The sequence below is a fragment of the Papio anubis genome, chromosome X, assembly GCF_008728515.1.
Source record: "Papio anubis isolate 15944 chromosome X, Panubis1.0, whole genome shotgun sequence".
Classification (NCBI taxonomy): domain Eukaryota; kingdom Metazoa; phylum Chordata; class Mammalia; order Primates; family Cercopithecidae; genus Papio; species Papio anubis.
In genome coordinates this window covers 121338987-121366489 of record NC_044996.1, presented here as the reverse complement: position 1 = coordinate 121366489, position 27503 = coordinate 121338987, and the positions used below count along the sequence as shown (strand labels likewise).

The following is a 27503-nucleotide window of genomic DNA, read 5'->3' as shown; positions in this document are numbered from 1 at the left end:
AAAGTGAGCTTGGCTTCTCAGTATTCGTCATTGTGGCTTTCATATTATCTTTTCACTTCTCTTTACTATAATTTTGCATAATAGTTGTCTCACACGTTTTTATGTAAATAAATTTATTGCAAACAAAAAAGGAAATAGCTGTTTATGACAAAATTTGTATAGAAATGCACAGAGAAAAAAAATCACTCAACTGCTTTTCAACACGACGAAAAGTGGGTTAAGGTGTCAAGAATTTTTAAATTTTAAAATACCGATTTATCGGTAATCGAGGTTTTTTTGGACCTACTTCTTTAAGAAAAAAAACCAAAACAAAACAGCGCACTTTAGATGCTCTCACGACACCTAGCTAAATTCACTGGGAACGCAGTCTAACGTCACCAAGGCCCACCTCCCGGGCCCTAGAAATCACTCTCTGGGAACAAGCTAGGGACTTTGATTTTGCTAGCCCTGCCCCTCTGAGCCCTTCACCAAACTTCCGCGAGGGGGCGCCCGCCCCGCCACCCGCCGGGGCTCAGTACGCGGCCTTTTCCCAGCCAAGAGCCCCGTCATAGGTGGGCGCGGACCCCGAGCCGATCTCGCCTTATTAAATTACAGAAATCGGTATTCAAAAAAAAAGGGCGGGGTGGACACTCCCTCTTTTCTGTTCTCACACCCTAGCTGATTCCCAGGTTTCGGGAAACTCCACAGGAAACGGAAATGGTCTCTCCCTGGCCAGCGCGCGCGCCGGGTTGCATCACCCGCCTCGCACGGGCCGGGCGGGGCGGGGGTTTGGTGGCTGCCCTCAGTATTGCCTGCACAAATATCTACCAGGTCTGCGACGAATTGCTCCAGCAACTTTGCACCGTGTTTTCCAGTAAGCCTACCGACAGGCACTGTGCAGATTCAAGCGGAGAGAAGTCCAAGTAGTGAGGCCGCTGCTGAACTGGCCATCCTGAGCCCCTACTCGGCCTTCCCGCCTCCGCTTCCCCGCCCCGCACTAGGACCCCTGCAGACGATCAGGCGGCAGCCGGGGTGACTTCCTTCCTCTTCTGGCAACATGGCGGGCGGAGAAGCTGGAGTGACTCTGGGGCAGCCGCATCTTTCGCGTCAGGATCTCACCACGTTGGTGAGGTTTTGCTTGGGGAGGATGCAGAGTGAGCTCGGGAGTGGAGATGACCGAGCCTCCCGGTGGCATTGGTACTAGTCAGTGTCGGGAGCATGGGTCAGGAGCCTGGGTCAGGAGGGAGACCTGGAGCTGGGCGCCTTAAGCCATGCTCACGCCGCCTGTACCCAGGCCAGTCCACGATCTGGGCGCAGAGGTGTACGGTCGTGGGACTTCGAGCTTCTGGAGGATTCGGCTGGAAGTCTTGATGTTGATTGTCATGGTTTCAGCCTCTTAACGTCTGGGAAGGGAGTGTCTTGTCTGCATTACTTTTAGTGCTAATGTTCCCAAGATTGGGGGAGCCTCTGATCCCCAGATATCCCATAGTTGAGTGGAGATGTAGTCTGTTGTGTAATGATGAAGGGCTCTTACAGCTTCCCAGCCATAGGAGTACAGAGTTACCGATAGAGGAAAGGCGCTTTAGAAGTAGTAGAAAGCTGTGCAGATGGTGGCGAGATGTAGATGGCAAACGTAAAGTCAAAGGAAAAGTTCTGCTTTGTTTTATGTGCGATGTTTTAAAATATATTTCATTGCAGGATGTTACCAAGTTGACGCCACTTTCACACGAAGTTATCAGCAGGCAAGCCACAATTAATATAGGTAAGAGTAACTTAAGAAACCTGATTTTCTTGATCTCCAACAATTAATTTTAACCTCACTTTTTGTGTGATTACCTGGATAATATGAGGATTCACATATTCAAGAAATAGATATTGAGTCCTTGTGAATAAAGCACCTGCTAGATTTGCGGGGGAAGGGAGCACAAAGAATGCTGCCCATGTCTAGCTTACAGACTTGGTAAGAAGAAAAAATGGAGACATAAGAAAAGTTTAATAGCATAAGGCAGTATGTAGTCATACGTAGCAGAAGTTTAAGGAAGAGGTGAAAATGTGGCTGTACTTGCCACACAGGATTATTTCAAGGGCCGAATTTATGAAAGATTTATTTGATGTACAAGCTGTGATTAAGTAGAGGGTTTTTTTTTCTTAATTGGCACCTGGAACTTTAGAGGAGAAGTTACGTTGACCGAGTGTAAATTTTGGACATTTTGAGTTTGTACAAACAGCATAGTTAAAAAGTAAGACTAGTTTTTAACCTAGTTAAAAAGTAAGACCCCACCATGAGGCTATTAAAGTTACAGTATTACAGTCTGAAGCTTTAACTTATTAATGCAAACAAAGCCCAAATAAGCCTACAGGCCTTAAACTACTGCCCCTGCATTAAAAATTTTGGTTGGGGTGACCTCGGAGCATAACTTAATCTCCGAACAACCTATGCTAAGACTATACCAGTTAAAGCGAATTACTATGCATATATTGACCCAATAATTTGATCATTGGAACAAATTACAATTAAACTTAGGTTGTTTCCTTGTTTGTTCACAAATCCCTTTTTGTTGTGTCAGGGCCCATCATACCTGTTTACTTTAATCTGGAAATGCTGGAAGGTTCCTTAATATATAAAGTTCTGGCTGGGTGCAGTGGCTTATGCCTGTAATCCCAGCCCGTTGGGAGGCGGGTGGATTGCTTGAGTCCTGGAGTTGGAGACCAGCCTGGGCAACATGGCCAAACCCCATCTCTACAAAAAATACAAAAAATTAGCTGTGTGTGGTGGTGCATGCCTGCAGTCCCAGCTACTAAGGAGGCCGAGGTGGGAGGATTGCTCGAGCCCAGGTGGTTGAGGTTGCAGTGCGCTGTGATCAGGGCATTGCACTCCAGTCTGTCCCAGAGTATGTTTTTTAAGTAAAGCTGTTACATGAAAGTTTCTCTTCAGTCCTGTATGAGAACACGTTTCTAGTAGGAAGGGGTATGGAGGAGGAAAAATGGAAATCACTGTTGGTTTTATGTTGGTATTTACAGTAAGTTATGGCTTTGGCTTTATTTTATTTATTTTATTTTATTTTGTGATAGAGTCTCGCTCTGTTGCCAGGCTGACGTGCAGTGGTGCGATCTCGGCTCACTGCAGCCTCCATCTCCTGGGTTCAAACGAGTCTCCTGCCTCAGCCTCCCCAGTAGCTGGGACTACAGGCACGCGCCACCACGCCCAGCTAATTTTTGTATTTTTGGTAGGATGGGGTTTCACCATGTTGGCTGGGATGGTCTCGATCTCTTGACCTTGTGATCCAAAGTGTTGGGATTACTGGCGTGAGCCACCATGTCCAGCCGGCTTTGGGTTTTCTACACTTAACACTATTTGAAAAAATATTTGGTATGTAATTAAATGCACATGAATTAATTTTTTGAACTTTGACCATAGGTACAATTGGTCATGTAGCTCATGGGAAATCCACAGTTGTCAAAGCTATTTCTGGAGTTCACACCGTCAGGTTCAAAAATGAACTAGAAAGAAATATTACAATCAAGCTTGGATATGCTAATGCTAAGGTAAGCTGTGTACTGTGGAACAAGAAACTAACTTTAATTGTTGTGCAGATAATAAATCAAAATCTTTTTTTATTGAAATTTTAGATTTATAAACTTGATGACCCAAGTTGCCCTCGGCCAGAATGTTATAGATCTTGTGGGAGCAGTACACCTGATGAGTTTCCTACAGACATTGCAGGGACCAAAGGGAACTTCAAATTAGTCAGGTGACCTCTTTTTTGCTAAGCATACTACACTTTATATTTTATTGTCTTCTGTTTTGTACTTTTTGAAATATTGAGATGTTAAACAATGAACCTAATTGCTAAATGGTTTTGTTGTTTTTCCATTGTTTTATGTTTTTATGGCAAATCTGAAAAGTCAAGCATCTAAACCTGAGTTAAAATACTTACCTGCAATTTCTCCAAACTAAAAGTATCACTTAAACAAAATAGAAAAACAACTCATTGGATTGAAGGGATTCTTTTTCTAGGCTTCCTGAATTTCTTTTAAACAGTGCTGTTTTTGTATATTAAATAGAGATGAACAGAGCCATTTCTAATTCTCTAAAACACTTGAACTTGTTCGCCATCTATTTTCTGAATATGATTGCATACCTGGTTTTTTATCAGGATACTGACATCTGTCTAGTGATGTTTATGGGGATTGGAGATGCCCTACAAGGAATGTTTAGATTGGGGCAGGACTGGGACCAGGGAGAGACAAGTGAGGCCTTCACCTCAAGCCCAAAATTTAAGTGGGCCTGGGGGTGGAGGTATGCCAGAAAACTCAGTAATTAGGATAAATATTTTAATGCAGTTTTTTTGGAATTAATGCAAAAAATATGATAAACAATATCAGAATTTTAAATAAAGGCAGACTCAATATTATGAATTTGTTTCCTCTCTTGCTTCAGTATCACTTTGTGGCTCAGCATGGCTTTGTATTTTGTTTATGATTGATTTTTTGCATTAATTTTGACTTTTTAAAAATATTGAATGCATATATTTTTCTTTCTTATTCTTTTCTTTCTTCTTTTTTTTTTTGAGACAGTCTCTCTCTGTTGCCCAGGTTGGAGTGCAGTGGTGCGATCTCGGCTCACTGCAGCCTCCACTTTCTGGGTTCAAGCAATTCTCATGCCTCAGCCTCCTGAGTAGCTGGGATTACAGGCATGAGCCACCGCGTCCAGCTAGTTTGTATTTTTATTTATTTATTTATTTTTGAGATGGAGTCTTGCTATGTCGCCAGGCTGGAGTGCAGTGGCGTGGTCTCAGCCCACTGCAACTTCTGACTCCCTGGTTCAAGTTATTTTTCTGCCTTAGCCTCCCGAGTAGCTGGGATTATAGGCACGCGCCACCACGCCCAGCTAATTTTTATATTTTTAGTAGAGACGGGGTTTTACCATGTTGACCAGGATGGTCTTTTTCTCTTGACCTTGTGATCCGCCGGTCTCGGCCTCCCAAAGTGCTGGAATTACAGGTGTAAGCCACTGTGCCTAGCCTAGTTTTTAGATTTTTAGCAGAGGCGGGCTTTCACCATATTGTCCAGACTTGTCTCCATCTCCTGGCCTCAAGTGATCTGCCTGCCTCAGCCTCCCAAAGTGCTGGGATTACAGGCATGAGCCTCAATGCCTGGCCATTTTCCTTGATTACTGAGTTTTTTGGCATTCTCTTAAAGTTCGCGCTTGTCTCACTGTAGTCCTGGTCCTTAGTAGGGGATTAGGAAACTTTTTTCCACAAAGGACCAGATGGTAAATATTTTCAGCTTTGCAAGCCAGAGTTTCTGTTGCTTCTGTTCTTCTATTACAGAAGCAGATGTAGGCAATATATGTATAAATAGATATGGTGGTGGGCTAGATTTGGCCTAAGAGCTGACCTCTGTTTTAGATCATGACAATGTGAGCATACGATGAAAAAAAAAATTGTGACTCTGAATGAATACCATAGTTTTGTTTTAAAAAGGGCTGCCATCTCTGTTTCAAATGGGCAATTCTGGCTTTTCAAGGTGCTACAGGTATTTTTGGAAAAAATTTTTTTTTTTTTTTCTTAGTAGAGGCCAGGTTTCACTAGTTGGTCAGGCTGGTCTCAAACTCCTGACCTCGGGTGATCCACCTGCCTCAGCCTCCCAAAGTGCTGGGATAAGTCATTATAAGTTTTAGCTTTCAAATCAATGACATTCTCAGTATATACTCTACACCATTATTCTATACCATTTTCACTTTCGTTGGATTTGGGAGTTTCTTTATCTTCTGTTCTGCACATAACTAATTTAATTTGCTTTGTAATCTGCAGTGGTTTTAATCAGCTGGTGAACTTATTTCTAAGTTCTAGAAACACCAAGCCCTGTAACCATTTTATACCAATAAGATTATTTCCTAAGTTGATTTAACTTTAAAAAAATCTATAACTAGCATGTTTAAGTAGTGATTGATGTTAAGGCTGATTGTTATTTCTCAATTGTTAGACATGTTTCCTTTGTTGACTGTCCTGGCCATGATATTTTGATGGCTACTATGCTGAATGGTGCAGCAGTGATGGATGCAGCTCTTCTGCTGATAGGTAAATACCTCACAATTGGTTTGGACAAATCAGTGTGGAGCAAATCCAAGATGAAGTATTTAAAGCGGAACTAAGGCCTTTAAGGATCATATCTATTACCTAAGGGTGACATGAATGGGAACTAACGTGTCATCCAGGATGACTTTCCTACCTACCAGCTATCACAAAATACTAAAAAAGATAGATTTGGGGCTGATAGCTTGTGAGAATTCTTGTGGTAGCATTTGAGAAAATGAAAAAAAGTCAGTAGTTCATTTTTCTCATTTAAATCACATGAGGTGATTTAGTTTTAAATGTATGTGTAAAACTTTGTGTTATGGTTTGTGTGTGTGTGTATGTCTGAACTGTCTACTGTGGAAGTATTTAAGATACAAATACCATTCATAATAAGTGCTGAAGTCTAGGAATAAGTGGAGTTTTGAAGGGTAGCGTATGTATTGTTTCTTACATTAGCTGTTGAGAGATTTCATTACTATGGGATAAAATTTTTTTATTTTTATTTATTTTATTTTATTTTTTTGAGACGGAGTCTGGCTCTGTCTCGCCCAGGCTGGGGTGCAGTGGCGCCATCTCCACTCGCTGCAGGCACTGTCTCCAGGGTTCACGCCATTCTCCTGCCTCAGCCTCCCGAGTAGCTGGGACTACAGGCGCCCGCCACCACGCCTGGCTAATTTTTTGTATTTTTAGTAGGGACGGGGTTTCACCATGTTAGCCAAGATGGTCTGGATCTCCTGACCTCGTGATCCGCCCGCCTCGGCCTCCCAAAGTGCTGGGATTACAGTCGTAAGCCACCGCGCCAAGCCTGGGGTAAAATGTTTTAAAAGCACTGGATGTGGTGGCTCACGCCTGTAATCCCAGCACTTTGGGAGGCTGAGGCGGGCGGATCACGAGGTCAGGAGATCGAAACCATCCTGGCTAACATGGTGAAACCCCGTCTCTACTAAAAATACAAAAAATTAACCAGGCGTGGTGGCAGGTGCCTGTAATCCCAGCTACTCGGGAGGCTGAGGCAGGAGAATGGCGTGAATCTGGGAGGCGGAGCTTGCAGCGAGCTGAGATCGCGCCACTGCACTCCAGCCTGGGTGACAGACTAAGACTCCGTCTCAAAAAACAAAAAAAAACAAAAAACATGAACCGGGTGTGGTGGCACATGTCTGTAATCCCAGCCACTCAGGAGAATCTCTTGAACCCGGGAGGCAGAGGTTGCGGTGAGCCAGGATCGCGCCATTGCACTCTAGTCTGGGCAACAAGAGCGAAAACTACATCTCAAAAAAAAAGCGACTGGGCATGGTGGCTCATGCCTGTAATCCCAGCACTTTGGGAGGCTGAGGCAGATGGATCACTTGAAGTCAGGAGTTCAAGACCAGCCTGGCCAATAGGGTGAAACCCTGTCTCTACTAAAAGTACAAAAAATCAGCCAGGCATGGTGGTGCATGCCTATAATCCCAACTACTTGGGAGGCGAAGGCACGAGAGTCACTTGAACCCAGGAGGCAGAGGTTGCAGTGAGCCGAGATCGAGCCATTGCACTCCAGCCTGGGTGACAGAAGGAGACTTGGTCTTGAAAAAAAAAAAAGCACCCGGGCGTTGTGGCTTACACCTGTAATCCCTGCACTTTGGGAGGCCAAGGCAGGTGGATCACTTGAGGTATCAGGAGTTTGAGACCAGTCTGGTCAACGTGGTGAAACCCCGCCTCTATTAAAAGTACGAAAATTAGCCGGGCGTGGTGGGGCACACCTGTAATCACAGCTACTCAGGAGTCTGAGGCAGGAGAATCGCTTGAACCCGGGAGGCAGAGGATGCAGTGAGCTGAGGTGACGCCACTGCACTCCAGCCTGGGTGACAGAGACAGAGTGAGACTCAGTCTCAAAAAAAAGAAAAAAAAAATTTTTTTTTTTAAAGCATGCCATGTCGGTATAGTCAGGACACTTGAACATCACGACTTGAGGAGGTTGATCATTGGAGTCCTCAACAAAACATGCCCATTTCTCTATAATGCACTGTGGGTTATCTTCGCAGTTAGCATTCTTTCCTCCCTTGGTTGAAGAATAGCCTCTGATATTAGTTAAAATTCATGGAGAGTATTAGGTGCCTTTCCCTTTTAATTAGTGTCTACTTCTCAGGAACTTGACTGGGCCAGAACATTTCTAAGACTGGAGAGAGTTAGAAGGCTATACCCCATACCTGAGCAAAAACTGGGTACAGACCCTGAGAAAAGCCAGACTTACTGATTTTAAGCTTCTTGCTCAGGACCAGGATTGGGAGCCAGACAATTGGGAGGTTCCAGTGAACGCAGGCAACAGACAGTGAAGCAGGGCCAAACGGTGGATATCTGGCAATAATATCTAGGAATGTTGCCTTCATTAGGGTTAGAACATTGAGAAGTCTCCTTTATTAGATGCCAACTTCTTTTGGCAGGGGGGGAGTGGGTGGCAAAAGAGACTCAAAATGTACCATTTTATGTATTTAAAGTGTACAATTTAGTGGCATTAAGTACATTGACAATTTTGTACAACATAGTGTTTGTAGTTTCATCACTATCTAGTTCCAGAACTTTTATATCACCACGAAAGGAAGCGCCATGCCCATGAAGCATCCATCGCCATGTTTTCCTCCCCAAGCCCCTAGCAACCAATAATCTGCTTTCTCTCTTTATGGATTTGCCTGCCTGTTCTGGATATTTCCAGCTATTCTTATATGTATCTTTTTTATTCTTCATCAACTAGCTGGTAATGAATCTTGTCCTCAGCCTCAGACGTCTGAACACCTGGCTGCTATAGAGATCATGAAACTGAAGCATATTTTGATTCTACAAAATAAAATTGATTTGGTAAAAGAAAGTCAGGCTAAAGAACAATACGAGCAGATCCTTGCATTTGTCCAAGGTAAGAAGCCATAATATGTAATAAATCTATGAATCACTTTGAGAGGCATTTACTCTGGATACCAGATGTTAAATTAACTTTTAATATATTATCTAAAACAAGGTAAACTTATGAGTCTTAAGCCTTATCGCCCTACCTACTGCTTGTTAGCAACCTGATACAACTAATGAAATCTGTGATTCTGAATTTAATATACTAAACTATATTTTTGCTGGCAGCAAGTTAGAGCTGGGGTTGTTTTCTGGAAACTTTATCGATCGGATTAAAAAAAATCTCAGTGATAGTAAAATGAATAAAATAATTTTTAAAAACCTCATCTTACAGTATTTGTTACTGAATAGCTACTTTAAGATTTGGAAGTGACAGTGATTATTTAATCTCTAGAGTGTTGGCCGGGCACGGTGGCTCATGCCTGTAATCCCAGCACTTTGGGAGGCCGAGGCATGTGGATCATCTGAGGTCCGGGGTTCAAGACCAGCCTGACCAATGTGGAGAAACCCTGTCTCTACTAAAAATACAAAATTAGGCCGGGCGCGGTGGCTCAAGCCTGTAATCCCAGCACTTTGGGAGGCCGAGACGGGCGGATCACGAGGTCAGGAGATCGAGACCATCCTGGCTAACACGGTGAAACCCCGTCTCTACTAAAAAACACAAAAAAAAAACTAGCCGGGCGAGGTGGCGGGCGCCTGTAGTGCCAGCTACTCGGGAGGCTGAGGCAGGAGAATGGCGGGAACCCGGGAGGCGGAGCTTGCAGTGAGCTGAGATCCGGCCACTGCACTCCAGCCTGGGCGACAGAGCAAGACTCCGTCTCAAAAAAAAAAAAAAAAAAAAAAAAATACAAAATTAGCAGGGTGTGGTGGCACATGCCTGTAATCCCAGCTACTTGGGAGGCTGAGGCAAGAGAATCGCTTGAACTCAGGGGGCGGAGGTTGCGGTGAGCCGAGATCCTGCCATTGCACTCCAGCCTGGGCAACAAGAGTGAAACTCCGTCTAAAAAATAATAATAATAGTAAATAAATAAGTAAATAAATCTCTTGAGTGTCCCTTCTCTAATAGCATAATGTTTTTCATTTCAGAGGAGACATGATGTATCTTATTCTTGACATTTTCTCTCTTAGTCTTGTTTTTCTTGTTAGGTTAATTTCTTATGAACTCAGTTCTGTCATCATGAAAAGTAGTAAGTGATTTTGATTAAAGTCTAATTGTGTTTGGTCTATTTCTTTGACTAGCTTGTTTGACATATAATTAATACAGAGCAAATATATATGGTTGGGCTTGGTAGCTCACACTTGTAATACTAAGACTTTAGGAGGCCGAGGCGGGTGGAACGCTTGAGTCCAGGAGTTGAAGACCAACCTGGGCCACATGGTAAAACTCCGTCAATCCAAAAATTTATCTGGGCTTGGTGGCACACACCTGTGGTCCCAGCTACTATATAGGAGGCTGAGGTGGGAGGATCGCTTGAACCTGGAAAGTGGAGGTTGCAACAAGCCGTGATTGTGCCACTGCAGTCTAGCCTGGGCGACAGAGCAAGACCCTGTCTCAAAAAAAAAAAAAAAAAAAAAATTAAAATTATATGTGCCAGCAGTCTTTGATAAGCAGAGTCTGTAATTTTATCTTGACATTTATTGGGAGATTAATTACATGTTGTTAGAAATCTTTTCAACTAGTAGAGTGTTCTTTCACAGGAGTGTTAGTATGTTCTTTATTTAAACAAGTTTATCGTTGTACTAATATTAAGTATGTCGACTAATATAAAGTAACAAATTTTCCCTTAAAGGGATTAGTATTCATTTTCAGGAGTGAAAACAGAATATTGCCATCTTTCTGAACAGAATTATCCACTTTCCACTTGTTGCTGACATTTGTATGGGGTTTAGGCATCTATTTTATTATAGTAATCTTAATCGTTTTATGTAACAGATACATAGAATAAATTTTTAAAAACTGAATAATTTTGATCTTTCTGAATTTTGTCATATAGGTACAGTAGCAGAGGGAGCTCCCATTATTCCAATTTCAGCTCAGCTGAAATACAATATTGAAGTTGTTTGTGAGTACATAGTAAAGAAAATTCCAGTACCCCCAAGAGACTTTACTTCAGAGCCCCGGCTTATTGGTAAGTGATAGGATTTGCCTTTAACTCTTAATCTGATCTTTTCCACATTGGTGATTCCTCTTCAAGGATGTTTATTAATATTTCCTCTTTCTGCAGAGGTGATAATTCATACAATTTTTTTGAAATCAATTCTGAGATTGTATTAGTAGTGCTAGATTGTATTACTGAATGAGGGACAGAGTCCTGAACACAATAAGGAGCTGTTAACCTAGGCCGGGCACGGTGGCTCATGCCTATAATCCCAGTACTTTGGGAGGCCAAGGTGGGTGGATCACATGAGGTCAGGAGTTTGAGACCAGCCTGACCAGTATGGTGAAACCCTGTCTCTACTAACATACAAAAAAGTAACTGGGCATGGTGGCGGGCGCCAATGATCCCAGCTACTCAGGAGGCTGAGGCAGGAGAATCACTTGAACCCAGGAAGCAGAGGTTGCAATGAGCTGAGATCGTGCCACTGCACTCCAGCCTGGGCAACAAGAGTGAAACTGCGTCTCAAAAAAAAACCAAAAACAACTGTTAACCTTTCTGTGCTCAATATATGGTACATGATCAAGATGGAGTAATACAGTATTCTCTATGGAATCATAATGTTTTAGTCAGGGTGTTCGAACTTCCTGACTAAAACATCATACAGATGATTTTGTTGTTCAATTAACGAAGAACTGATACTGATATAATTTGATCACCTAGGCTTGTGGTTCCTACACAAGGATGTAGAAACCTTCTCGAAACAGATATTTGAGCTCCTCTGGGCCTTCATCCAGGCTCCTGGTGTTTAGTAGGAAATACTTTCCGAAGTGCAGGTCATGTAGTCCTAGTATTTTGTAGTTATAAAGCTGAATTGTTCTTACAGGAGTTACAGAGGTATGTAAAGAAAATGTCCATAATCTCTCTGTCTTCAAGTTCTAGTCCCTTAGCCCTAAAGTCAGCAAAGTTAACATTTGCTGTCCATTATTCCCACACTTTCCTCATTGTTCATATCATCATGTATAAACATATACACAGGCTGGGCATGGTGACTTTCACCTGTAATCCCAGCACTTTGGGAGGCTGGGGCTGAGGTGGGAGGATTGCTTGAGGCTAGGAGTTTGGGACCATCCTGGGCATCAAAGGAAGACCCCGTTTCTACAAAATAAAATATAGCTGGGTGCAGTGGTGTGTACCTGTAGTCCCAACTACTTGGTAGGCTGAGGCAGGAAGATCGCTTGAGCCCACGAATTTGAGGCTATAGTGAGCTATGATTGTGCCACTGCACTCCAGCCTCTATGATAGAGGGAAAAAGAAATCCATATACAGACATTGATTAGTTTATTTTTCTTTATGGAAGTGGGATTATATTATACATATAATTTTTATAATTTTTCTTAACAGTATATGAGGGTCATCCTTCCAGATCATTACATACAGCTCCAACATTATTAATAGTTGCATGATGCTCTATAATACTGGTATACCATATATGCCACTTGTTAACAAACTTAAGTTATTTTCATTTTTCCCATCATAAGTAAGACTGCATAAGCATTGGGATAATACTAGATTTTGTTACAAAGGCACCCCTTTGGTATAAATCTCAAATGGTCACTATTTTCGAAATGTTAATTTGGAAAATATTATTTCTTTTAAAGTTAAAATTAACAGAACTGACTTTAATTTGTTTTATTTTATTTTAGTTATTAGATCTTTTGATGTCAACAAACCTGGCTGTGAAGTTGATGACCTTAAGGGAGGTGTAGCTGGTGGTAGTATCCTAAAAGGAGTATTAAAGGTAAAATGGGTTTTGGTTGTTGTGATTTTGGTTTTTTTTTTTGTTGTTGTTGTTTGTTTGTTTTACCCTTGTCTTAATCAGGAAAAAAAGTATGGACAATCCAAATTGAAAAATAAAATTTTTTCCATGGTTTCTGGCATTTGATAAAGAGTTCTCTTTTTTAATATTCTTCTTTTCCATCTTCAAACTTCACTCCCCCCACCCTTCTAGACCTCTGAATCCACTCTACCTTCATGAGATCCACCTTTTTAGCTCCCACATATACAGATGAGTGAGAATGTGTGATGTTTGTCTTTTTGTGCCTGGCTTATTTTACTTAAAATGGCATCCAATTCTAGATATGTTGCTGCAAATGGCAGAATTTCTTTATTTTTTATGGCTGCATAATACTCCGTTGTATATATATGCTGCCTTTTCTTTTTTTCTTTCTTCCTTTTTTTTTTTTTTTTTTTTTTGAGGCGGAGTCTTGCTCTGTCGCCCAAGCTGTAGTGATCTCGGCGCACTGCAACCTTCACCTCCTGGGTTCAAGCAATTCTCAGTGCCCCAGCCTCCCAAGTAGCTGGGATTACAGGCACCTGCCACCAAGCCCAGCTAATTTTTGTATTTGTAGTAAAGATGGGGTTTCACCATGTTGACCAGGCTGGTCTTGAACTCCTGACCTCAGGTAATCCACCCACCTTGGCCTCCCGAAGTGCTGGGATTACAGGCGTGAGCCACTGCGCCTGGCCTATATACTGCATTTTCTTTATCCATTCATCTGTTCATGGGCACTTAGGTTGATTCCGTATTTGGCTATTGTGAACTGTGCTGCAATAAACATGGGAGTGCAGATACCTCTTTGATATATTGCTTCCCTTTCTGTTGAATGTATACCCACTAGTGAAATTGATGGATCATATGGTAGCTCTATTTTCATATTTTCAGGTTTTCAAGGAACCTCCATATTGTTCTCCATGGTAGCTGTACTAATTTACATGCCCTGATAATAGTTTTTTTTTTTTTTTTTTTTTTTTGAGTGCATTGGCATGATCTCGGCTCACTGCAACCTCCACCTCCTGGGTGCGGGTGATGATTCTCCTGCCACAGCCTCCCGACTTGCTGGGACTACAGGCACTCGCAACCTCGCCCGGCTAATTTTTTTTTTTTTTTTTTGAGACGGACTCTCACTCTATCGCCCAGGCTGGAGTGCAGTGGCGCGATCTCGGCTCACTGCAAGCTCTGCCTCCCGGGTTCACGCCATTCTCCTGCCTCAGCCTCCTGAGTAGCTGGGACTATAGGTGCCCGCCACCACACCTGGCTTATTTTTTTGTATTTTTTTTTTTTTTTAATAGAGACAGAGTTTCACCGTGTTAGCCAGGATGGTCTCGATCTCCTGACCTCGTGATCCACCCGCCTCAGCCTCCCAAAGTGCTGGGATTACAGGCGTGAGCCGCCGCGCCCAGCCTTTTTTTTTTGATAGAGACGGGGTTTCGGTATATTGGCCATGCTGGTCTCTTAACTCCTGACCTGCCTGCCTCAGCCTCCCAAAGTGCTGGGATTACAGGCATGAGCTACCATGCCCAGCTATATTTCTTTGTTTTCCATTATGTCTTTTGTGTCTGACTTCAAAATTTATAGACTTGTAAGTATGGAGCACATTTGATGTGGTAATAGACTTGTGTGGTGGGTAGTTAGCAACAGTTGGATTGTTCTGGTTTTGACAGTCTCGTTCACATCTTTTTTTTTTTTTTTTTTTAAAGAATAATTATCTTTGAAATATAGGAATGATTGCCTTTTCAGTTTTATGATCTTCCTGTTGGAACTTTATTTTATTTTATTTTTGAGACGGAGTCTCTCTCTGTCGCCCAGGCTAGAGTGCAGTGGTACGATCTCGGTTCACTGCAACCTCTGTCTCCCAGGTTCTAGCAATTCTGCTGCAGCCTCCTGAGTAGCAGGGATTACAGGCGCGTGCCACTACACCTGGCTAATTTTTGTGTTTTTAGTAGAGACGGGGTTTCACTGTGTTGGCTGGGCTGCTCTCGAACTCCTGACCTCAGGTGATCCACCCGCCTCGGCCTCCTAAAATGCTGGCATAACACACGTGAGCCACCGCACCCAGTCCCTGTTGGAACTTTTGATAGGTAAATGATCATTTTGTGTAACACAGTAATTCTAATTATTAATTATATGTTTACAGGTGGGCCAGGAGATAGAAGTAAGACCTGGTATTGTTTCCAAAGATAGTGAAGGAAAACTCATGTGTAAACCAATCTTTTCCAAAATTGTATCACTTTTTGCAGAGCATAATGATCTGCAATATGCTGCTCCAGGCGGTCTTATTGGTAAGGATTTTTTCTCATCTCTTTTAATTTGTGGCTATTTGTGGACTTTTCATGGGGGATGGATTACCAAAAGGGATATATTATAGATTTTTAATTGGGTATTTTAATAATAGAGTGGGGCGGGGGAACAATCATGTGGTTAAGCTCTTGTTTTAGGTTGTAAGATGGTTTCATGCATTTGTAAAAATGATTTTTAAACACAAAGGATACATTTTGGTCAAATATGGAGTAACTCCTTTTTAGCAATATAAAAAAGTTTGATGACTTACCATGTAAGGTATTTACGTACACTTATGTTTTTGTTAACACAATTTTTGTGGTAGATAATGGTTGCCTTTTTTTTTTTTTTTTGGAGATGGAGTCTCACTGTGTCCTCCAGGCTGGAGTGCAGTGGCGCAATCTTGGCTCACTGCAACCTTCACCTCCCAGGTTTAAGCAATTCTTCTGCTTCAGCCTCCCGAGTAGCTGGGACTATAGGCACATGCTGCCAGGCCCAGCTAAGATTTTTGTATTTTAGTAGAGACAGGGTTTCATCGTGTTGCCCAGGCTGGTCTCGAACTCCTGAGCTCAGGCAGTCCCCCGCCTTGGCCTTTCAAAGTGCTAGGATTACAGGCATGAACCACCGTGCCCGGCCATGGTTGCTTTTGTGTATATTTTGCAAATGGGAAATTACCTACAAATGTCAGTTGAATGATGTCAGATCGTATTTCCAATGATGTAGAAATAAAAGAAAATAAATTTCTTTGTGTAGCAATTACTGAAATGATTTAAAAACTTTTCTAGTCTCTTACAACTTAATGTATTACTCAATACCCAGAAAAATGAAAGATTCAGTGAGAATTAGAGGGGGTGTATGTACCTTTAGATTAAAGAAGAAAATGTTTGGTAAGGACACAGTTTATTCTTCACCAAACAAGCTGTGTGTCTGGTTGAAAATTTTAAAAGGGAAATAAAAGAAAACAGAAAAACGAAAAAGAGTTTACCAGATTGGCTGGGCTCAGTGGCTCACGCCTGTGATCCCAGCAATTTGGGAGGCTGAGGTGGATGGATCGCTTGAGCTCAGGAGTTTGAGACCAGCCTGGGCAGCATGGTAAAACCCTGTCTCTACTAAAAATACAAAAGTTAGCTGGGTGTGGTGGCCCACGCCTGTAATCCCAGCTACTTGGGAGGCTGAGGCACGAGAATCGCTTGAACCCAGGAGGCGGAGGGTGAGCCGAGATCACACCAGTGCACTCTAGCCTGAGTGACAGAGTGACACTCTGTCTCAAAAAAAAAAAAAAAGAAAAACAAGAAGAAAAGAAAAAAAGAGTTTACCAGGTTGGGCATGGTGGCTCATGCTTATAATCCCAGTGCTTTGGGAAGCCGAGGTGGGAAGATTGCTTGAGACCAGGAGTTTGAGACCAGCCTAGGAAACCGTGAGATGCCGTTTCTCCAATCAAATAGTAAAATAAACTTGGTTTGGTGCCTGTAGTTCCATCTCTCATTTTATCCTTTGTGTGCATGTGTGTGGTAAACAAGGGAGATCTGGTAACTTTTTAAAAATTTAACTTAAGGAACTTTTTATTTATTTATTTATTTATTTTGAGGCAGAGTCTTATTCTGCCACCCAGGCTGGAGTGCAGTGGTATGATCTCGGCTCGCTGCAACCTCTGCCTCCTGGGTTCAGTTAATTCTCGTACCTCAGCCTCCCGAGTAACTGGAACTACAGGCACATACCACCACAGCCAGCTAATTTTTGTATTTTTAGTAGAGATGGGGTTTCGCCATGTTGGCCAGGCTGGTCTCGAACTTCTGTTCTTAAGTGATCCACCCTCCTTGGCCTCCCAAAATACTGGGATTACAGGCGTGAGCCACCACACTTGGCCTATACTGTAATGATAACCCCCATAGAGCCATCGCTCAGCTTCAGCAATTATTAATGTTTTACCAATCTTGGCTGGGTGCGGTGGCTCATGCCTGTATTACCAGCGCTTCGGGAGGCCGAGGTGGACGGGTCACCTGAGGTCAGGAGTTCGAGAAACCTGTCTCTACTAAAAATACAAAAAAAAGAAAATTAGCCATGGCAGCACATATCCGTAATCCCAGGTCGCAGTGAGCCGAGATCATACCACTGCACTCCAGCCTGGGCGACAGAGAGAGACTGTGTCTCAACAACAGCAGCAAAAAAAAGTTTTCCAAATCAATCTTGTTCCATCTATGTATCTTCTTTCCCCTACTCCCCTCAAGACACAGCTAGAATATTTTGAAGTAGATCCCAGGAATCATATGTAGTCTTTTTTTTTTTTTTTTGAGAGTCTCTCTGTCACCTAGGCTGGAGTGCAATGGCGCGATCTCGGCTCACTGCAACCTCTGCCTCCCGAGTTCAAGTGATTCTCCAGTAGCTGGGATTACAGGTGTCTGCCACCACGCCCGGCTAATTTTTGTATTTTTAGTAGAGATTGGATTTTGCCACATTGGTCAGGCTGGTCTTGAACTCCTGACCTTAGGTAATCCTCCAACTTGAACCCCTCCCCAAGTGCTGGGAATATAGGCGTGAGCCACCGCGCCCAGCCCATATGTGGTCTTTAATTATCTTTTTGATCAGTCTTTCAGGGGAGAAATGGCATGCAAATACTCTGCAAACTACTCATTTAAAATTTTGTATTCTTTCAGTTTTTGTTAAGGATATTCAGACTCATTTTGAGTTCACTTATTATCTCTATTTGCCCTTTGTTTAGAATTTATTTTTGTTGTTTTCAAGACCAGGTCAGTAATACTTACATCTCCTGCATTAAGTTCTCAGCCAAGCCATCATTCCTAGAAAATCAGATTTCTAAACCCTTTGTTTAGAATTTAAATCAAGAGAATCTTTCTGTTCTCATTTGCCCAGTCATCTCATGAGTGTACATTTCTCTTTGTCTAGATAAAACAGGTATTTTCTTGTGCCTATATAGCTATTGTATGAGTATGAAAATAAAAGTATGAAAGTGTGTAGGTGTGTGCTGTGCTTATATGGCTTTGGGGTATCTAATTCACTTTTTTTTTTTTTTTGGGAGATGGAGTCTCACTTTGTCACCCAGGTTGGAGTGCAGTGGTGCGATCTCTGCTCACTGCAACCTCTGCCTCCTGGGTTCAAGCGATTCTCCTGCCTTAGCCTCCTGAGTAGCTGGGACTACAGGCGCACGCCGCCACACCTGGCTAATTTTTTATATTTTAATAGAGACAGGGTTTCACTGTGTTGCCCAGGCTGGTCTTGAACTCCTGAGCTCAGGCATCCACCCGCTTCAGCCTACCAAAGTGCTGGGATTACAGGTGTGAGCCACTGCACCTGGCCGACTAATTCACTTTATAGGTGTTTTAGGAAATAAAAAATTGAGCTGTATACATCTTATTTTTATATTAGGAGTTGGAACAAAAATTGACCCCACTTTGTGCCGTGCTGACAGAATGGTGGGACAAGTACTTGGTGCAGTCGGAGCTTTACCTGAGATATTCACAGAATTGGAAATTTCCTATTTCCTGCTTAGACGGCTTCTAGGTGTACGCACTGAAGGAGACAAGAAAGCAGCAAAGGTAAATGCTTTTTATAATTCCTGTTTGTAAAAAAGTGACAAATGGGAGTGTTAAACCAGTGTTGAGTTTTATTGTTTTGTAGTTAACATGAAATTAAGAAAAAAAGAAAAGGTAAATAAATTTGACCTCCCCAAAATTGAGGTGTTTTTTTTTTTTTTTTTTTTTTGTTTTTTTTTTTTTTTAAGGAGTTGGAGTCTTGCTCTGTTGCCCAGGCTGGAGTGCAGTGGCGCGATCTCAGCTCATGGCAACCTCCGCCTCCTGGGTTCAAGCGATTCACCTGCCTCGGTTTCCCAAGTATATGGGACTATAGGCATGCACCAGCACGCCCAACTAATTTTTGTATTTTTTAGTAGTGATGGGGTTTCACTATATGTTAGCCAGGCTGGTCTTGACCTCCTGACCTCAAGTGATCCGCCCGCATCGGCCTTCCAAAGTGCTGGGATTACAGGCATGCGCCACTGCATCTGGCCAAAATTGAGAACTATATGGCAGTCAGTTTAAGAAAGAAACTTAAAAAACAGGGAAAAGTATTTGCCATTTATGACAAAGACATGATATTCCTAAAATCGATATGATTTTTTTGTTGTTTATTTTGAGAGTCTTGCTCTGTTGCCCAGGCTGGAGTGCAGTGGTGCAATCTTGACTCACAGCAGCCTCGATCTCCCAGCTCAAGCCATCCTCCCACCTTAACCTCCTGAGTAGGTGGGACTACAGGTGCGGGCCACCACGTCTGGCTAATTTTGTATTTTTTGTAGAGACGGAGTTTTGCCGTGTTACCCAGGCTGATCTCCCAACTCCTGGGCTTAAGCAATCTGCCCACCCCAGCCTTCCAAAGTGCTGGGATTACAGGTGTGATCCACTGTGCCCAGCTTCATGATTATTAAAAAATGTCCCAGATTAGGTTGGCAGAGATGGGAAATTGCTGACACCTAGTGTTGGCAAAGGTTTAGGAAAATAAGCAATCATACCTCTCCCCCCTCCCAAGTGATCTGCTCTCCTCAGCCTCCCAACCAAAGTGCTGGGATTACAGGTGTGTGCCACTGCGCCTGGCCCATGTTAACTCTTATATAGCCGTAGTCCTCCCCATTCCCCACTTTGGGAAATTTTGTACCTCATTTGTACTAGGTAACTGCTTCAGAATTTTAAGAGGTTCTTTGGTATGGTTCCTACCTTATTTTGTACAGGTGGATCTTGTGTAAGTTCAGTGGGTGCCAAATAAACCTTCCTTTTGCTGTCTTTACAATAAAATTTATATAGAATTTTTTTTCTTTTATGATTGACGTATTTCCCATAGTATTTGGTAAATTCTTACTTATATTTGGAAAGCATTTTCTTGATTTTGGGATTTATTTTTCCCTAATTTATTTTTCTAGGTTCAAAAGCTGTCTAAGAATGAAGTGCTCATGGTGAACATAGGATCCCTGTCGACAGGAGGGAGAGTTAGTGCTGTCAAGGCCGATTTGGGTAAAATTGTTTTGACCAATCCAGTGTGCACAGAGGTAGGAGAAAAAATTGCCCTTAGCCGAAGAGTTGAAAAACACTGGCGGTAAGTTTGTTAGTCTTTGCCACTGTCTAATTAAAAAAAGACACAGTCTTGTTGTACAGAAAAAAAAAGCACATTCTTCCTTGAGGACAACAGTTACTGTGGCTTTCAGTCTCAACTATTTATTTGGATGACTTTGAAAACTATACTTCGGCCGGGTGCGGTGGCTCACGCCTGTAATCCCAGCACTTTGGGAGGCCAAGGCGGGCGGATCATGAGGTCAGGAGATCAAGACCATCCTGGCTAACACGGTGAAACCCTGTCTCTACTAAAAAATACAAAAAATTAGCTGGGACGTACAGGCGCCCGCCACCACGTCCCAGCTACTCGGGAGGCTGAGGCAGGAGAATGGCGTGAACCTGGGAGGCGGAGCTTGCAGTGAGGTGAGCCGAGATGGTGCCACTGCACTCCAGCCTGGGCGACAGAGCGAGACTCCGTCTCAGAAAAAACTACAACTTTGACTGTAGTCCCATATTTTAGTCCAAATACTGTGATTGGCTTCTCTGCCTGTTAGACACAACCTATGCAAAACCGAATGAATTTGGGTTCAGTATTTCTATTGTCATTGACTTTGGAAATCATTTCACACTTAATAGAAAAATTGCAAGAATTTTACAGAAAACTCCTCTATAGCCTTTTCCTAGATTGACAAATACACATACAGATTTATTTACAAATGTAAGTTTTTTCCTGAACCATTTGAGGGTAGGCTATATATGTTATGCTTCTTGATCTTTTAATACTTCAGTGTATATTTCCCATCAAAAAAGGATACTCTTATATAAGCACTTAGAAATTTAACATTGGCAAAATACTGAAATCTACAGTGCATGTTTAAGTTTTATTACTTATCCCAATAACGTACTTTATGTTCCTCCTGTTTAAAATCATGCATTGCATTTAATTTTATGTCTCTTTGATATTTAATCTGGAGCTTTTTCAGCCTTTGTCTTAATTGACATTAACAGTTCTGAAGAATACAAGCTAGTTACTTTATAGAATATTCCTCAATTTGGGTTTTTCTTATGGTTCGGAAGTGTAACATTAGATTCAGGTTCTTAAGTTAAATACACTGTGAAGTCTCCTTCTCAGGAATCACAGCTAGAGGCACATGATATCTGACTGCTCCTCTTTATTAAGGTTAGTTTTGACTATGTAGTCAAGATGTTGTCCAGCCTCTCTACTGTGTAGTTACTCTCTACCCTTGCAACTAGTAAGCAATCTGTAGGGAGATCTTTTCAGCCAATACGAATAGCCTGTTGCTTATCGAATCCCACACCCCTGGATGTAGCATCCACTGATGATTCTTGCCTGAATCGAACTTGACTATAATGATTACAAAATCATAGCACCTCTACAGGTCACAGTATCCTCCCTCAACTCTACCACCCCACATTTATCATTTGGCATTTTTTCTTTGCCGTTATTTATTTCCCTATCTAGTTATAATATGGACTCATGGAGTCCCATTTTATCCAACATGTTATGATCCATCGCTGTCTTGCTTTGTTTTCATGTGCATTTTTCAACATTTGGCCAGTGGAGGTCCTTCAGGCTGGCTCTTGTGTCCTTTTGACATGTATTCATCATTTTTTTTTCTTTTTGTTTTTTTTTTTTTGGAGACGGAGTCTCGCTCTGTCGCCAGGCTGGAGTGCAGTGGCGTGATCTCAGCTCACTGCAGCCTCTGCCTTCCAGGTTCAAGCGATTCTCCTGCCTCAGCCTCCCAAGTAGCTGGGACTACAGGCACGTGCCACTGTGCCCAGTTAATTTTTGTATTTTCAGTAGAGATGGGGTTTCACCACATTGGCCAGCCTGGTCTCGAACCCCTGACCTCAGGTGATCCGCCTTCCTTGGCCTCCCAAAGTGCTGGGATTACAGGCGTGAGCCACCATGCCCAACCTCTTCTTTTTTGGGAACATTTCCTTATTTTCTGGCACAGTATCTTCCAGACTCATCTTGTACCTTCTCTGTTCCAGTTTTAGAACTGGCCATTTCTCTTAGAAATGAAAAGCTGAGTGTTCAGGTGTGCTCATTGCTCCTAGGGTGCTATTGCTTCTAGGTCTTTTGAGAGCATAGACCCAGGAAGCATACACACATTTTTGGCTCCTGACTTTTTGCTCTTTCCAGGTTAGTTATTGAATTTGCCCCTTGCTTTCCATTCCTTGTCACATCATCACAGTCCATACCACCATCACTTTACACTTCACAGTTAGTGTGAAAGACCCCTAGTTTGCCTCTTTATTACTTAAGAGCTTGGTCAAAATTAGTCTTCTTAAAACATTTTCATCATGCTGTGTTTAATAATTTCTAGAGGCTTCTCACTACTTTTTGATATTTGGGACTTTTCTAGAAACCTGCTTCAACCTATTTAACCTTTCATTCTGCATTGTCTTATATAAACCCTCTAAATTAGACTATTTTGTGCCCTGACTGTCCCCATAATTATTCAGATCACCCCTGCCCACTATCTACTTCCTTAATTATTTATTTTATATTTTTTAGAGGCAGGGTCTCTCTGTTGACCAGGCTGGAGTTTAGTGGCTTGATCATAGCTCACTGCAGCCTCAGTGTCTAAGTAGCTAGGACTATAGGCTCACACCACCATGACCAGCTGATTTTTTTGTTTTTTGTAGACACTTCTCACTGTCTCGTGTAGACACGTCTCACTGTGTTGCCCAGCATGATCTCAAACTCCTGGCCTCAAGCCATCCTCCCACCTCAGCCTCTTAAAGTGTTGGGATTATAGACATGAGCCACCCCGCCCAGCCCTGTTTCCTTTGTTAAGGCTTCCATGCTACTGTGCCCATGATGGTCTCATCACTTGTCCAGGAGATTTATCTGAATTATTGCCCTGTAATTTAGAAAGTTAAATTTTTGTTGTCTCTTAAGTAAATAATTATTTGTGGTGGTTTATGCCCTTTTGATTTTACTCTCTTTTGTGATTATATATTTTTTTGCTATTGCAGACATACGACTTCCAGTGTATTTTAAAATAGATTTAAACAATAAACTTTCAGGCCGGGCACGATGGCTCATGCCTGTAAGCCCAGCACTTTGTGAGGCTGAGGTGGGCGGATCACTTGAGGCCAGGAGTTTGAGACTAGCCTGGCCAACATAGTGAAACCCCATCTCTACTAAAAATACCAAAAAATTAGCCGGGCATGGTGGCGCATGCCTGTAGTCCCAGCTGCTCGGGAGGCTGAGGCACGAGAACTGTTTGAACCCGGGAGCCGGAGGTTGCAGTGAGCCGAAATCGCACCACCGTACTCCAGACTGGGTGACAGAGTGACTGTCTCAAAAAAACCCACAAAAACAAAAAAGCAAGAATAAAAAAGAATCTAAGAATATAATGTAGGCTTTCTTTATGGAGGAGCAGGCTTTGGGAACAAATTTGAATTCAGAAGATAAGCAGGTAAAATTTATCATACGATTGTGTGGTAATGAGAGTGAAATGGATGTAAGATTTATGATTTCTTTTATTTTCATTTTGCAGTTTAATTGGTTGGGGTCAGATAAGAAGAGGAGTGACAATCAAGCCAACAGTAGATGATGACTGAAGAATACCGGTTAAATAATACATTCGGATGGAGTTGGAAGTTGGAATTTCTCTTAACAACCAAGGGGTTTATTTTCAAAGCAATATTGGGGAATTGATTTCACAGTTCGTTACCTTAGTAGGTAACTGTAAGGTTATTCTCTTTTTTTTTTGGTTATGAAAATTTAGGGACTACAGTGAATATAAAAATTGGCATAATATTGGATTGAATCTACATTTTGGCAGAAGTCAAGCGTTCCCACATAATGTCAAAATTATACATCATGCAGTTTTGGTTTTTTTGTTTGTTTTATTTTCTTTTGTTTTTGAGTCTGGCTCTGTCACCCAGGCTGGAGTGCAGTGGCGTGATCCACAACCTCCACCTCCCGGGTTCAAGCGATTCTCCTGCCTCAGCCTCCCGAGGAGCTGAGATTACAGGTGCGCGCCACCACACCTAGCTAATTTTTGTATTATTAGTAGAGACGGGGTTTCGGCATGTTGGCCAGGCCAGTCTCTCCTGACCTCAGGGTGATCAGCCCACCTCGGCCTCACAAAGTGCTGGGGTTACAGGCGTGAGCCACCTTGCCCAGCCCACATCATACAGTTTGAAATGAAACTTTGCCACAACCAGCCTTTGCTGTAGTACACACATATATCACTGAACCTGCTTGAAATAAAGTTTTTTTTTCTTTTTCATGATTCGTCTTTGAGTACCTCCAGGCTGAAGGACTGTTGTACCAGTAAAAACTTAAAGACACAAATTCTCCTTGAAGACCTTCTCTCTTTTCTTTGGCCCCATATTTTATGTTGCTTTATCTTTGAAATTTTGCATGAAAAGGAAATGAATGGGTTCGAATGAAATTGTCCTTTAAAGCATGATTACTTGTTCCCATGGACAGATATTTTTCTCCCCTTGCTCTTCCTGGCCTGAAACACAGGAAACCAGAGTCAGAAGTTATCTCCCTCTCCCTGTGATGCCTTGAGATTTTTTTCTGCATTGTTTTATGCCTGAAATCCAATAGTCTTCCTCCATTGGAAAATACTGTTATACCAAATATTTCTAGATGAGTAACAAAGATCTTTCTGGGCCTTCATTTTATGGTTTTTCTTAACTGTTAAGATTGTGACACAGATTATATTACTAATTTTTGGATGTTTCGAAAGGTCAAGAAGTAAAAGATGTTAGAAAGCAGTGAGTGAGTCCTTTTGATTTTTAACTTATTCCCCATGTCCCTATACTTCGTGTACTTTTCCTTTTTTTTTTTTTTTTGAGACAGAGGCTCACTCTGTCACCTAGGCTAGAGTACAGTGGCACGATCTTTGCTCACTGCAGCCTCTGCCTCCCTGGTTCAAGTGATTCTCGTGCTTCAGCCTCCCATGTAGCTGAGATTACAGGCACGTGTCACCATACCCGGCTAATTTTTGTATTTTTAGTAGAGATGGGATTTCACCATGTTGCCAAGGCTGGTCTTGAACTCCTGACCTCAGGTGATCTGTCCACCTCTGCCTTCCACAATGCTGGGATTACAGGCGTGAGCCACTGTGCCCGGCTTATTTTTCTTTATGTTTTTGCTTCATAAGAGGTTCTGTTGAGCAGTGATTTACAACTCACTGACAATAGAATTGCTGGGGAAGCTTTTTAAAAAAAAAAAAAAAAAATGCCCCACAGAGATTCTGATTTTAATTGTTCTGATTTAATTGGCTTGGAGTAGAATTCAGGTATTGATATCTTTAAAAACTCTCCCCAGTGTTGAGAAACACATTTAGAGAGTTGAGAAGTAGATATATTAAATTACAGAATCTTACTGAATTTTGGTAGTCTGGTAATACAGTTTGCTTTGCTTTTCTTAAATTTGCATTGAGATGGGATTTGAAGCATATTGTGCTCTTGGGAATGTTGAAGTTGCATTGTAGAAGTTTAGAAGCTCTGGCTATGGGTTATCTAAATTGATGTTTTGAGGAAGCATATTAATGTTATAAACTTCGCTGACTTTGAAGGTTGTGTTGTAGCATGAGGAACACAAATAAAACAATTCTAAATCAAACATTAATTTTATATCTAACATGTCCCCATGTGTTTTGAAGGTACCTTCTACCAGAAATTTTGGAATAAGACTTAAAATATAGACTAATTTATTGTAATTAATCTCATGTAAGATTTGAAACCAGAATTTATTATAATGAATTTCAGACATCCACATGAATTATCAGCAAATTTGTAAAGCACTGTACTGAGTGTAATGGGCATATACAGATAGGAAGAAAATGGACTTTATTTTCATAGAACTTGAAGCCAGCGCAGTGATTGTTATCAAGAGATGTACCTAGTTGAGAATGTGCCTGTAATGTTTCTGATGAAAGTACATTGCGGCCAGGCGCGGTGGCTCACACCTATAATCCCAGCACTTTGGGAGGCTGAGGTGGGTGGATCACTAGGTCAGGAGTTCGAGACCAGCCTGGCCAACGTGGCAAAACCCTGTCTCTACTAAAAATACAAAAATTAGCCGGGTGTGGTGGCAGGCGCCTGTAATCCCAGCTACTCTGGAGGCTGAGGCAGGAGAATCGCTTGAACCTGGGAGGTGGAGGTTACAGTGAGCCGAGATTGTGCCATTGCACTCCAGCCTGGGCGACAAGAGGAAGACTCTGTCTCGGAAAAAAAAAAAAAAAAAAAAAAATGTATGTATTGCATATGTAAATTCTCTTGGCTCTACTGTCAAGATATTTTCAAAGTCTTTAGTTCTCATCACTTCCACTGCTACCACCTTAGTCAAAGCCATCACTGGCTCTCACCTGGACTAGCCTTCTAATTCCTGCTTCTACACTTGCCCTGCTGCAGTCTGTTCACAACACAATAGCCAGAGTGCCTGTTTTTTAGCGAATACTACATACAACTCTGTGATAGTAAGGTGTAAAAGTTAGCCTTTTTTTTTTTTTTTTTTTTTTTTTTTTTTTTTTTTTTTTTGAGACGGAGTCTCGCTCTGTAGCCCAGGCTGGAGTGCAGTGGCCGGATCTCAGCTCACTGCAAGCTCCGCCTCCCGGGTTCACGCCATTCTCCGGCCTCAGCCTCCCGAGTAGCTGGGACTACAGGCGCCCGCCACCTCGCCCGGCTATTTTTTTTTTTGTATTTCTTAGTAGAGACGGGGTTTCACCGTGTTAGCCAGGATGGTCTCGATCTCCTGACCTCGTGATCCGCCCATCTCGGCCTCCCAAAGTGCTGGGATTACAGGCTTGAGCCACCGCGCCCGGCCAAAAGTTAGCCTTTTTTAGCCTCACAGAAATGGGAGGTATGAAGACAGACTAGCTGTGACATCTTCCAGGTGATTTTGAAGCCGACCTGGAAAGCCATCAGTACTTTCCTCCTCGTATCTAACTTCCAAAGAGGATGCCTGTGTGTGCTTGTTTTTGCAGAGGCAATGTGACTTTTATTCTAATAAGGATATGCAAATAACCACTCATAAAATCCCATTTCTAGAAAAACTTGATAGGGTGATGCTTCCAGTGAAATGGGTGATTTTCTGGAGATATATTTTGAAAATTTTAATTACCTAAAATGAAGCAGATAAAAGATTAATAACCATGAAACAGGTGATTCAGAAAGTACCCCTGCTGGGGCCGGGCACGGTGGCTCACGTCTGTAATCCCAGCACTTTGGGAGGCCGAGGCAGGTGGATTACCTGAGATCAGGAGTTCGAGACCAGACTGGCTAACATGGCGAAACC

General features: G+C 42.3%; 1 protein-coding gene across 1 annotated transcript; it reads left to right on the top strand.

Annotated features, from left to right (window-relative positions):
* The first annotated feature begins 721 nt into the window (after positions 1-721).
* Positions 722-25835, top strand: EIF2S3 (eukaryotic translation initiation factor 2 subunit gamma). Its single transcript, XM_003917510.3, has 12 exons — positions 722-1105; positions 1678-1741; positions 3398-3525; positions 3610-3731; positions 5968-6062; positions 8788-8946; positions 10931-11065; positions 12739-12833; positions 15010-15154; positions 18537-18706; positions 20080-20252; positions 23743-25835. Exons 1-12 carry the CDS (start codon positions 1037-1039, stop codon positions 23804-23806), a joined length of 1419 nt encoding a protein of 472 aa, XP_003917559.1. The 5' UTR covers positions 722-1036; the 3' UTR covers positions 23807-25835.
* Positions 25836-27503: the final 1668 nt, after the last annotated feature.